Here is a 13,384-nt window from a genome sequence, read left to right on the forward strand (position 1 = left end):
ATTCCACCCCTGTAAAATTCTCTCTAGCTGACGGAAACATTTGTCATCAGCTATTTAAGAAATGCAGATACTATTTGATACAGGAGTATTAAAAAGCCCTGCAATTGTGCAATATACACTCCTACAGTCACTAAATTAATCACAATTTGCAGACCGTCCATACCAGATGTTTTTGAAAAGGAGAAGACCGTTTAATGTGTTTGGAATATTTGTATCAAATGCTGCTAATTTATGTTTCTGAGCCCAAAAAATGTTTTTATTCAACCCTAACCTTATATTGTTGCAAAGCAGCAGTTCTGCCTCTTGAGAGGGAAAGGCGATCCATGAGGCCCTGCACATATGACATGTGTCAGCAAAATACTTCAGTCTCAACATTTACGCCTTGCAGAGCCTCAAACGATACTTGTTTTCTGTCTCCTCCATCATCCCCACTTCCTTCAGTCCTCTTATTTCCCCAGTCGTAAGTCTCTTCTGTGAACGTGATCTGCAAGTGTGATTGGAATGCTAATGGCTTTCAAATTAAATTTCACTGTCATAAAGCCAACTGCTGCCCTACAGCCTCTCTCTTGTGGCTCTTTCTGCCCTAACAGAACAGGGAATGCAGAAGATGAGGATAATCTCTGTTCTGCTTTTACAATCTCTCCAAGGCTGTTAAAGTGAGAAGAGGGGAAAGGGCGATTGAAAAGGCATGAAGGAAAAGGCACCAGTAGGTATCAATACATTACCCAGCTGTGTTCTGAATTTTAGGGTGCAGAACTTCATCTCAGCCTGCAACATACACATGAACCATTGCAGTTTGAAACAGGAATACAGCTGTTCCAGATTTTTGCTAGTGGAAAAGGGTCTAGACGGAAGATAACATAATCATCCAGAAGCACTGTAAGCAATTCTTTCCTTATCTGTGCACTTGTATGGTATTATTAGTATGCTCCAGTTAGGCAGACATCAGTTACAAGCAAGATTTTCCACACCGGTGTGTTTCACATCTCCGTTGCTTAATTAAAGGCCAAGAATGACTACTGCTGTACTTCTAGCAACCACATGGAGTCTCAGGCCAATTTGAAGAAAGGACCTGTATGCTGAAGATACTGTATCAGGGTGTATTTAATCTTTCTTGCCTCAGTCATCTGAGCCAGATGGTAGCCAACATACTATTCCTTCTTTAAGAAGACTCATTGACACAAATGTTACCAATTTTGAACTTTTAATCGCTTTCCCCCCGTTTGTTTACAATTCATTTTGTACAGAAAAATTAAGAGAAAAGGTTCCATTTCAGAATAATAAATTTTTTTTTGTTATTTGTTTTTTAAACAATGGCCTTTCATGTAAATCAGAGACAAAAATGGTTTTGCTGAGATGGGTACTGCTTATCCTACTGGCCAAATGTGCAAAACAGAGACAGAGTATATTAACAACAGAAGGAAAAGTGTGACAATGAAAACAAAGTCTTACCAACAACAGTAACAGTCAGTTACAGTGCAAGACACAGTGAATGTGAACAGTAAAAGAACCACCCCTCCCCAACCCTGATTCTCTTGGTATTTGAACGATCAATGTGCAAATCAGTCCAGTTTGAAACGAAACTGGAAAAACAACTTGCTCCATAGTAAGCTTTTGCTAGCAGTCTACTTTTGTCTAATTTATTATAAAAATTGTTTTCAGGAAGTATCTTTGTGAATACAACACTTCCTGCATTCAGAAACCACTAGTCTTCCTTAACACTGCTTTTTCTTATCAGCAAGCGCTGATAATACTCTTAAATGCTCATTGTTGAGCATCTGTAGGTGCCCAGTAGGGCGCGCTGCAGCACACTCTTTTTTTTCACTCTTCTACAAAAGACCATCTTTTACTCATAATGCATTAACCTTCAGCACTGCTGAAAAAAGCATTACGTTTGCAATTTTGAATGGCTCTTTAAAATACATTTATTTTTATAAGTAGCAATGAAAGGAAAACTAGTTTGTGATACTAAAATAAAATACATTATTTTAAACAGCTGGCAAATTAGTGTTTTGAAGCATTGCTTAAAATTTTAACTTTGCAACTTTAAAATCTGCCCTGAATTGCAACTAACACAGAGACTCAGGAACATTCCAGAAATCGATTCTTCCCATTCTGATGTGCCATGATGGTACAGTACATTGTCCTGCTTTGGAGCAACTGTCTACATCAAGCTTGCTCCTTTTGCTAGTGAGTAATGGATCAGAGCCATAATGAAGCCTCTGACAACTAATCTATGTGTATTCCAGGCTAGATATGCCTATATTTTGAGTTAAACATATGAAACAGATGAATGGCTTACAAGAAGTCCAATGGAAACAAGCCCCATAAAGGAGGGAAAGTGGAGGATGTCAGTATCTAAAGGACAAAGGGTGCAGAGATTAAAAAAAAAAAAAAAAAAAAAAGAAAAAAAAAGGAAGGAAATCAAAGAAACAGATATTTTAAATCACAGGACAGGTCCTTAAAGCATACCCCTTTTGGCTCTGTCAAAAAACTGCCTTCACAGAAAAATAATTTGACTTCATTGTCTCATTTTCTGTATGTGAAATGGACAATGCTGATTCATCTCTCAGATCTGTTTCTATGCTACACCTATTGATGCCTATGAATCATTTTGAGAAGACAATGGTAAAATAAAACACTGGACTAAATGCCTGCATTCTAAATTTTGTAAACAAGTGTTTCCTCTGTACCCATGAGTTTATTAGGCAACTGGTCATTGAGAATTACTGTTATCCCATTGTGTAATAGTCTCAAAACAATAAACATGTATTTAATTTTTCAGAAACAGAAGCTTGTACACTTCACAAAATAGGATTCCCCCCCTACAAAAATACCTGTGTTTTCCAGGACAAATATTGTTCCCTTGATAGAATTCAAGCTGCACTGTGATCTGAAACTCTTTTTGGCCTGGGGCTGGTCTAACTAAGATATCTTTCTTCTTCTGCCACAATGCCAAGAGAAAAGCAGTGGCATCTCTCAAGCTGGCTTAACTTCATTATAAGGGAGAAAAGACTGCTATTGGAGATTGTCCATGAAAATTAATCTTGTCTCTGATCAAATATATTTGATGAACTCCTGTGCATAACACAGAATTATTGTTTTAGAGATTTTTGAAAGAAGAACAAAGTCATGCCTCCCCTGAGAAACATCATGACGGAAAGACTCCATGACTCTCTATGCAACAGATGGTTCTTAAACAGCATTAATTTGAAATTCTCACCTGCTCTCTGGCTGAAGACAGGCTTTGTGTTAGATCCTCTGATTTCTGATACCAATTACTTTCAGCGTTCTCACAGAGCTGCTGCCAGTCCAGTTCTGCTTGCATTTTACTCTGTTCCAGAATCCATTTGTTCTCAGCTGCCAGACACAGTTGTTTAAGCCTACAATACACAGAGCAAAGCTGTTGATTTCAGCAGGATAAATACTGAGGATGTTTTGTGTTTGTTTTCTGTTTGTTTTGTTTTTAAATCTCAGCCTTATTTGCTGTCCTCGTCTTCTTTTCTTGTTCTGTTTTCAAAATTACCTGTTTTATTCTATTCCACTCTAAGTGTTTTACTGGACAAAAGCATTTTAATTGCTTAGAGCTCCTAGGGTCCATCTATATGGGTATTTAGAATCAGCTCTGGAGGTCAGCTCAAATGGCATAAACTAATCTTCAACACCGATACTGCTCTTGGCAATACTATCCACAGCACATTTCCCATTTGCTAATAACAGTAATGAGATATAAACCAGCTAGGAATTAAAGTTGTTGGATTGTCAGGGTAAAATTCCTAAGCTCAAAGGCTGCTGCATATACTTACATTGAAAATGCACTGCGGAAAGAGAAGAGATAGGAGGTGCACAAAACGAGACAAACCTCATATTCAGAATTTAAGGACTTTCAAGACAGGTTCAATTGTCATATGGCTGAGCTTATAAAACACGAAGCTGTCAAGACTTCAGGGCACTCTTAAGACTGGTTGTAAGTGTCACTTTAGACAACGTCTTAAGTCGTCTTTACCATTCTGTATCTTTCTGGAATTTGGCCAAGTGTGCCCTCAACTTATCTTCCTGTCCACACATTGATTGAATTTGGAATTCTTTAGAGGCAGACTCCTTAGAAATCTCAATCAGATGAGAATCTTGGCCTGGTTTCAGCACTCAATTTCTTCTTGAAGTCTACATACAAGAAATGCCCCCCTCCTATGTTAATACATACTTACTTAAGACAATTAACAAAACATGTGATGCAATCTTGGATATAAAACTGTTCAATTACTTTTTTTTTTTAATTAGGAGTTCAGTGGGACGTTTTAATGAGCCAAATGCATATTGTAAACTATGCATTTCCAGTAATACAAAATGCAGGCCACCTAAGCAATTCTTTAGTTTCCAGTGGCCTTCTTGGACTGGCAGCTGCCTCTTTCCAGGCTGGCTATGAAAGAAGTTCTTTTCTTCCGGTGTGCTGTTCCTTCTCTAGGTTCCCAGATACTTTCTTTTCCATGTGACCTCATTTTCTTGTTCAACCTTGAGGAGATGCTTCTTGATTATGTCAGTCATGAACCTGAAGTTTATATGCATATATTGAAATTTTGCTATAAATTTTGTTGCAATAATATACATAGAACAGCCTGGGTTGGAAGATCATCAGGTCCAACCTTTCATGGGAAAGGTAACCTAGATGAGATTATCTAGTACCCTGTCCAATTGTGTCTTGAAAACCTCTAGTGATGAGGACTCTACCATGTCCATGGGGCAATTGTTCCAGTGACTGACTGTTCTCACTGTAAAAAAAATAAATTATTCTTTACATTGAGATAAAACCTCTCCCAGTGCAACATGTACCTGTGGCCCCTTGTCTTCTCCATGTGGCTCCTTGTGAAGAGAGAGCCTCCATACTCTTTGTAGCCACCCTTTATGTATTAGAAAACTGTAATGAGGTCCCCCTGAGCCTTCTCTAGGGAGAAAACTCCTTCAGTCTTTCTTCATAGGGCAGGTTCTCCAGCCCTTTGATCATCTTTGTGGCCCCTCCCAGTCTGTCCGTGTTTTTTTTCAATTGTGGGGACCAGAACTGGACACAGCACTCCCAAGTGTGGAATCTGTTTAACCATTAATTACTGTGAGATTTTCACATAAATAAGTTGGGCACAAAACGGGTAAGTATGATGTTCTGAATTTCTTTCATCACACCTTATGAAACAGGATAAATCAAGTCACTCACTTTCTAATAAGAGCATCTTTCTCTCTTAAACAAGCACTGTGACTCCATTCTCTTCTGCATAGCTCAATTTCCAGATTTTTATATCTCATCTGCAGTTCTCTCATCTGCTGCTTCAACTTTTTAAATTGTTTGACTTGGTCTTCTTTCACTGAAGCTGGCATTGCATCCTTTTCCTTGGCAGCATGAGCTAGTTCTTCATGCCTAGAAGATGTAGAGAGACAGAATAAAGTGAGGTTTCAAGGAACACAAGCACATTATTTTCTAGTACTGTTGATTTACTTTCTTATCAGTTTTGTTTGAACAAATTCAAAGAATCATTGTCAAAAGCAGTGGAAACAGAAATCAATATATGCTTGTCTGTGGACCAGGTTGCAGGGAGGTCTTTTGCGGTTGTTTTTTCGAACTAAGAATGCCACTATTTAGTTGGTCTTAGGACCAGGACTGAATGCTTCTTATATCACTGCACAGAGCTTAACTCCAATTTATCACAGAACTTTAAGTTTGTGATTAGCACAAAGAACAACACTATTTCACCTAAATATAGGATCAGGGTCATCCTAAAAATTATTGTTGTGTTTTTTTTTTTTTTTTTTTCCTAAGATGACTCATAGAGAAGCCATTTTAACAGGTGAACTACTCCATTCAACATACTCTTTTACCGTACTGAAAATATTCTTTATGGTAATCGAACAATTGAAAGACAGCTATGATCAGGTGGCCCAAATAAGAGACTGCAGGAATCCATGGAGAAAAAAATGCTTCCTTGAGTATTCAGTTTTCAATCACAGATTAATTTCCTGAGCATGTGCTCACACAAAAATAGAGACCAGGTTTAAAACAGGACAGAAGTGAGTTGTTAGAAGAAAATACCACCAAATAGTACCTACAGAAAACTCACATTTAACAGTAAATAAAAAAGGAGACATGCAAGTAATAGTTGTATAAAGTTCTTACCCTCTGAAATTGACCTGCGTATTACTTTTCAAAATATATCCAAAATTTTGGATATAAAGGATTAAAGCAAAACAGAAGGAACAGAAACTGAACTATGAGTAAGTCTTCTTTCTTAAGTTTGAACTAGTGATGAGTAAAACATAAAAGATAAAACCCCCAATAATACTCTGGTTTGAATGAGTTATTTTCTGTCATTATATTCACAATCTGTCTGCAGCTGCTTGAGAAAGTATAAAGTTGTGACTGAACATTAACTGGACTTACTGGATTTAAATCAAGTGTGTGAAATATGAGACACCAAAACTAGCCACACACTCTAGAAGTGGGATGAGCTAAGTTTTTTCATTATATTTACCGCTTGGAAGAGGTAGTCCTTTTTGCAGTAAAAGCAGAAGATACCATTGAACCATTAAAACTTCTAAGATGAAACTTTATTTTTAAAGCGAGACAGGTTACATCCAGAAAGAACATAGCAGAATTAACCTGAATCCATGCGACTTAGCAAATATTTCATACAAACCTCTTTCTGTTGTAATTAAATGTATTACTAGATCAATTAATTCACATACACCATCCCAAGCTGTTGCTAAAATAACAGTATGTGAGGAAGAGTAAGTTGAAAAGTGTTGTGGAATTGCAGAGTCTGTGAACAAAAGTTTATTGCAATCATAATCAAAATTGTACAATACCAAGCATCTTTCACAGGAAAAGCAGAACTTAGGTTGAACTGGTTTTCTTTCTCCAGTCTCAAATCAAAGATTTCTGCTGTTTCCAGTGATTCTGGCGTTTGCATTCTCATCTCTTTGAGGGCCTCCAGCTCTCTGGTCAGCAGCTTCACCTTAGAATGGAGGAGAGTAAGATTTAAGAATTCTAATGAGAGCCTGATATAACCTAATTTTTTAAGAGATCCAGAGCCCTTACACAGTTGAAGTGTTAGCATCAGCTCCAGAAACAAACAAAATGGTATAGAAAGTTGTGAGGTGGTTTTTTTAATTTATTTTTTTATTGGGGGGGTGGGTCTTTTGTTTGCTTGATTTTTTTTTTTTAATTTGTAAGTAACATTTTGCAAGGTATAAGCATTAGATCAACAAAGCTCTTAAAATAACAGCAGAGGTTATAAGTTATGGGGAAGGTGTTTTAAATTTATACTCCCATACCACTGCTAAATATCCATTTTGTATCCTCTTCTTACACCTATTGCCTACAGTAACATTAATCCTCTATACTACCCTTTCCCACCTCTGCCTAAAGTTCCTTTTACACAGTTTTTTATTCAGTGACTTCTTGGCTTCCCCTACAGCTGGCCTCAGTAACACCTGGGGGAAATGAGTACAGGTGACCTCTCCTTCCCTTGCTTAACACTTCCGCCACCAATTGCCCCAGGTGCAATAATAGACATAGAACATAGAATAGACATAAAATAATAGACATAATAGACATAATAGACATAAAACCCCAAACATAACTCAATATAGACAACATGTTTCATAAAGAAAGAAAAATATATAATAGCATCTAGCATAAGAGGCCTACTGAGAGCCTTTACATTCAGACGCAGCTGCAAGCAGTATTAAACTGAAACAGTGTTACGGATATCTAATCAAGCACTCAAGTCTGAAAATTGCAAAGATTAAAGATTTATACTGAAGTGCTATCTGAGTTATACTGCATATCGCAGAGTAAGCAATATGTGCAAATTTACATTTAATAAATATATATGTAGTTGCAGTTCCTTTGTTCATACTGAGTCAACAGCAGTTGGTCATATCATAGAATGGTTTGGGTTGGAAGGGACCTTACAGATCATCTATTTCCAACCCCCCCCGCCACGGGCAGGGACACCTTCCACTAGACCAGGCTGCTCAAAGCCTCATCCGACCTGGCCTTGAACACTTCCAGGGATAGGGCAGCCACAACCTCTCTGGACAACCTGTTCCCTTGCCTTACCATGCTCACAGCAAAGAACAACTTATTTACATCTCATCTAAATCTAGCCGCTTTTAGTTTAAAGCCATTACCCCTCATCCTATCACTACATGCCCTTGCAATCATGCAATCTTTATAGTCAAGACCACAGTAAGACAACATGGTTTCAGGTCCACTACTACAGCAGCGTCCTTCAAAGAAGGCCGAAGACAAAGCAAGAAAACAAAACCAGAAACTAAACTCCAATTGTGTCAACATTCAAGATGCAGGAATCCATGGATACCACTAATGGCCAGGCAACGTTTCGGTACCCTAATAAGCCTTTGGCAAGGTGAAGTTTGTAGGCAGAAGTAATTTATTTTATTAGACAAAAATCAACACAGCTGGAAAAAGCTGGCAATCTTTTATGCATACAAGCCCTCTTTCTGAAAGCTTGTCTGCTTTTCCTAATACTATCAGTTGGTTTAATGTGAGGGTTTTTTCCCCCCTCTACCTATAAACCTTGGTTGGTTGCATTATTAAGCTATCAGTTAAACCACGACTGAAGCAAGTGAACACAGGCACCAGAGAACCACCCAAGTAATGTTGGATGATGATTAATGAAGACTGCACACACAGAGAATATAGATTTTGGAAAAGTGAATTCTTGGAAAGATGAGACAGGCCTTTCAAAGACCTATATATAGTTTTTGGTTGTGTAGGAAAAAACCCAGTCACTATCAGTGAAATTAAGATGCATACCACAAACACCCCTGCTTTCTGCTATCCTGGAAACAATCAGTTCAATACATAGGTGGAGGAAAAAACAGCAACAACAACAGAGTCATCTTTTCATGCATTTCACACTGGAATGACTTGAGATTATAACAAACACATTCCATTCTGTGAGTAAAGGGTAACAGCTTAAAAGTAAGTTACCTTAACTTCAGGAGACAGAACTAAGTTACCCATTTCAATTGTCTGCTTTTGAAACTCGCATTCTCTCTTTTTCATTTCTGCATCAAATTCAGCTAGCAGTTCCTACAAGGGGAGCAACAGATAGGTAACACTAGTACTATGGTACTGATGGAAACACTGTATTGTCACAGGCTTTTATAATCACTGTACAAGGGGTTTAATCATTGCATAATCTTTCTCTGCTGTAATGAGAATCAGAATGTACTGAATGAAAGCTATCATCTGGCCTATGGTAGGGCCCCTAACATGACTTGTACAGCAAAGAGGAATTTAAAGAAACACATCAGTCAAATGGCATCCTTTGCAAAATAAGATCAGATTCCATAACTGGGGTGGGGTGGGAAGAGAAATAAAGCAGCAGCTTATTTTAAGGAAAAAAATCCACCTTACAGACATTAAAGTTCTTTTCCTTTATAGACACCTGAGCATTTGTGATATGTCAAAGACTGTCCATTATGGAAATACCTGATCTTTTAACTTTTAGAGGAGCAGAAAAGTGCTGTATCTTCCCAGTGCTAAAAGCTGTGGGGTTTTTGGCTTGGTTTGGTTTTGTTGTGTGGTTTTTTGTTTGTTTGTTTGTTTTAAAACTGGACACTTTACTTAGCAAATGGGACCAAACAGTCCTGAGCTTTATAAAAAGAAACTGAATTAAGTTATTTCAGCCTTTTTTGCCACAACTTAAAGTAAAATTTTAAATATAAAATAATATTAACAGAAGTTAAATTTATATGATAAGCACATGAATAAAGGGATTTTGATTATTATCTACAATCTACTACAAGCAGTTAGGACAACTATCTTCTTACACGCGTGTGCACACACACACACATACATATATAGGGAATTAATGGTGATAAACATTTAACTGTTTCCCTCTATTCTTCCAGAATGACAATAGAAACAGTGTTAAAGCACAAAAAGTGGTCACTAACAAACCACATGAAAAAAGATTTAAAAGGTAGGTCATAGAGACTTGTAATCACTAGTCTAAGGTTTTTGAAGAGTGAATACTTGCAGAACTACTAAAAAGCTAAGAAACTATAGCCTTACTGAAAAGTTGTCAGAAAATACTACCATGTTTTCCACTCTGGAAATAAAAGTGACAAGAGAGCTGCTGGGAGACAGGAAGCTACAGGAAAGACTTTTTTTTTTTTTCCCTGCATAGCTGTTGAATTTTAATTTAAAGGAAAATAATCAAAACAGTCATATTTTTTGTCATACTGGGGAAAACAAAAATCTGTTGCTAGAGGACTTTACTTTTCAATCCCAAGTAAGAACAGTCCTACAGAAAGGTCATTCTGGTGTGAAATTCCTCCAAAGTAACATTGCAAGGTATTCAGAATCCAATGCACAGAAATTAAAGACACCAGTGAAGACACCACTGAAGAAGTGTGAAACTCATTCTTCACAATACCTATGTTTCCTAAGTGTATAAAAAACTGTTCGTAAGGGAGCCATGGATTTTTCAGAAATTAAACTGTTGCAGTGAGTGGCCATTCAGGTGCCTAGACTGATATAGTATTAAAAAAAGTGTTTATGAGATACTACTTCCAGGCATTCAATTGATAAAACGTGATTGAAACTTGAAAACAAGAGGATAAGGTCACAAAGAATTTTGGCTATTTGATGCAATATCATGTGTTAGGTTAGTGGAATGACTGCAAAGAGACCCAATGGCAAGCATGTAAGATGTGCTGCTTTAGTTTAGCTGCTTTATCTCCATAAACAATGGATACACCACACTGGAGGAGAAAAAAAAAATTAAGAGAAATAGTGTGTACTAGATGATGTGCCCTTACGCTTGCAGAACAGCAGTTAATCAGCTCTATCATTACAGTTTAACCACATAACACAAACATAACTTCTGAATCAGCCAGTTATTAAGTATTGTTCAAGTGAAAAGTGAACCTATTTTGGGTAGGTTCATAAACTGTCTTTGGGGAGCCCATGGGTAAAAGACTCCTGGATGAAGATGGGTTTAGCAGGACTACTATACTGAGGGCAGCAAGATTTGGATTGGCAGGTGTTGGGTGCAAGATGTAATTGCCTAACAATCTCTTTCACAACTTCCATTTATGTTATATATTGGTTTGGCTGACAGGCCAAAATTAACCATTCTAGTTCTAATGACTAAACATATCCATGTGTAAATAATTAAAAGTCATTTTATTAAAAGTATCAAATACTTTTTAATACAAAACCAAAGAAGGACAGTTTTGTTGTTCTTGAAAGTTTGTAATATATAGAGAGAGGTGACAAAATGGTCCCCCTAAGGTATCACAGTTGAAAGACAAATTTCACTGTTAGTAAGATTATCCTTTTATGATGAAATTATAGCAATATAGAGGCAGAAGGGGGCAAAAAAAGCCTTGTAATTAGGAGTATGATAAACAATTTACCTTTACCCATCTTGCCTAAGGCTGCCTCTATTTTCTAGAAGCTGACCTTTCCTGCAGTTTCAAGGTTAACAAATTTAGTAGTGTGCTGTCTACATAAAATAATCTTACACAATCTCAGATTACTAGACACGTTCTTAACAGTCCCTTACAAGGGGCAGCTGTCAGACAAGCAAAGCAACAGCTACTACACAAGTACTGCATAATTTTCTAAACTGTCATTACAAATCTCATCAATTTAAGAAAAAAAAAAAAAAAAGCTTATACAACTACAGGAACGTTAAACCAGAACAATCTAATAAAAAAAAAAAGAAAAGAAAAGAAAAAAAGGATTGCTAGATGGCGCCACAGCAACAACATTGTTTCTCCATATTCTTATACCTGCTTCTGACAAGCAAGCTCTCCTTCCAGTTCTTGGATTTTTCTCTCCATGTGATGTTTCAGGTTCACATACTCCTCATGCTGATGATCTATGTGACTGTTCCTAGAGCTATAAACAAAAATAAAACAAATTTACATGAAAGACCATCTCTGGTGACCTAATGAGGCACACACATGTACAATTTTTTGAACAATAACACATAACTATAAATACAACATGCTATAATTTCTTAAAGAAACAGTCACCATAAAATTTTTTTCTCATAAGTCGAAACCAATTGTAACAGTACATGCTATTTCTCAAAACTATACTTCAAAAGTTAGTTGCATGTGAAATACCAGGGATCTGCTGAAAAGTAGTGCAAGACTTCCACTTAAGTATAAGAGTTCCTCCTCCACCCCAAAAATGCTGTTACATAAGAAGAAATTGCAAAACAAGGGCTGCCCAGCAGAAATCCAAGCTTTTAGATACATTTAAAAACAGAAGCAGCTCTGTATCTTTTCCTCTCCTCCCCCAGTATTTTTATTTGCTATCAACAAAAAAAATTTTCTCTGAGATACAGTGAAAGAATACCAGTAAGGCCAGCATTTCAAACAAACTCAAAGAGATGATACTCCTACTATGACCAGTAAGTTCTCTAATGATACACTGAACCTTTTCAAGCTTTGGATTCATCCCTGCAAGACTCAACAGGTTTGGTGCAGCCTGTTACATGGCCAAACAGACCTGGACAGATATCATGCAGTTCTGCAACTTCTGATTACTTCCAACTCTGTATTACAGTTATTTTATATAACTGAACGACCGCTGCATTTGGTTAAAGTTGATCATAAAATAACTATATAGACAGAACTGCAAACTAGAACTGGACAGTCACAAACAGCTAAATGCTTATTCACCTTCCTATTCTGCTAGATTTTGCTTTCAAATTTACACTTCGCCAGAATTGATCTGAATCCTATAGCCAACACTTATGCATATAAATAAAGCCTAACAGAAGCGTCATCTCAGTGTAGTCTAGACAGGCACTTTTACAGCCCCCTTGTTCATCCCACAACTCTCCAGGGCAAGGCAGATCAGAAGCATAATTGCTGTACTGCTCAGTGATTGGTATTCAACTCAGCCTAGCAAAGAGGCAAGGCTGGGTGTAAAAGACTCAAAGTCCTCCTTCCATTCCCAAAGTATATGCTCTATATAAAATTCCTGAACTAGCTTTAAATGAATTTGCATATGCTCCAGAACCACAGTAACATCAGTCAGAAACCTTTGAGGAATTCCAGATCCATGTCCAGATCACTTCTAATAACTACAAAAAAGTTATTTAAAACTTACCCAGCTATCTCTGCATTATAGATGCAGTTTGACCCAGCACACTTTACAGCCGTTACCATTTTAAACAGAGAATAATCCCAAAGATACTGTTATATCTGAAGACAGTAGTTAAATTAAACAAGAATGATGTGCAGGCAGATCTCAAGAAATAAGCATTTATCCCCTGCTGCAGCAAGATTTAGAAGTCTATATGGAGTAATAAAAATTAGTGAGAATGGCCAAACTAAACAA

The 13,384-nt window shown here is 37.1% G+C and overlaps 1 protein-coding gene across 7 annotated transcripts in view; it reads right to left on the reverse strand.

Moving 5' to 3' along the window:
* The window catches only part of CCDC57 (coiled-coil domain containing 57), a 51,482-nt gene that overhangs the window by 24,748 nt on the left and 13,350 nt on the right, over positions 1-13,384 (reverse strand). For 6 of the 7 annotated variants that reach the window (XM_049813496.1, XM_049813501.1, XM_049813498.1 and 3 more), the window contains 5 exons: positions 11,821-11,929; positions 9,005-9,106; positions 6,850-6,998; positions 5,207-5,407; positions 3,224-3,383 (listed from right to left, as the gene is read on the reverse strand). In XM_049813496.1, the coding sequence (XP_049669453.1) occupies positions 3,224-3,383; positions 5,207-5,407; positions 6,850-6,998; positions 9,005-9,106; positions 11,821-11,929 (721 nt within the window). The remainder of the gene's footprint in view (positions 1-3,223; positions 3,384-5,206; positions 5,408-6,849; positions 6,999-9,004; positions 9,107-11,820; positions 11,930-13,384) is intronic. The other variant, XM_049813497.1, reaches the window with a different exon arrangement.

This window comes from Accipiter gentilis, chromosome 10, assembly GCF_929443795.1.
Source record: "Accipiter gentilis chromosome 10, bAccGen1.1, whole genome shotgun sequence".
NCBI lineage: Eukaryota > Metazoa > Chordata > Aves > Accipitriformes > Accipitridae > Astur > Astur gentilis.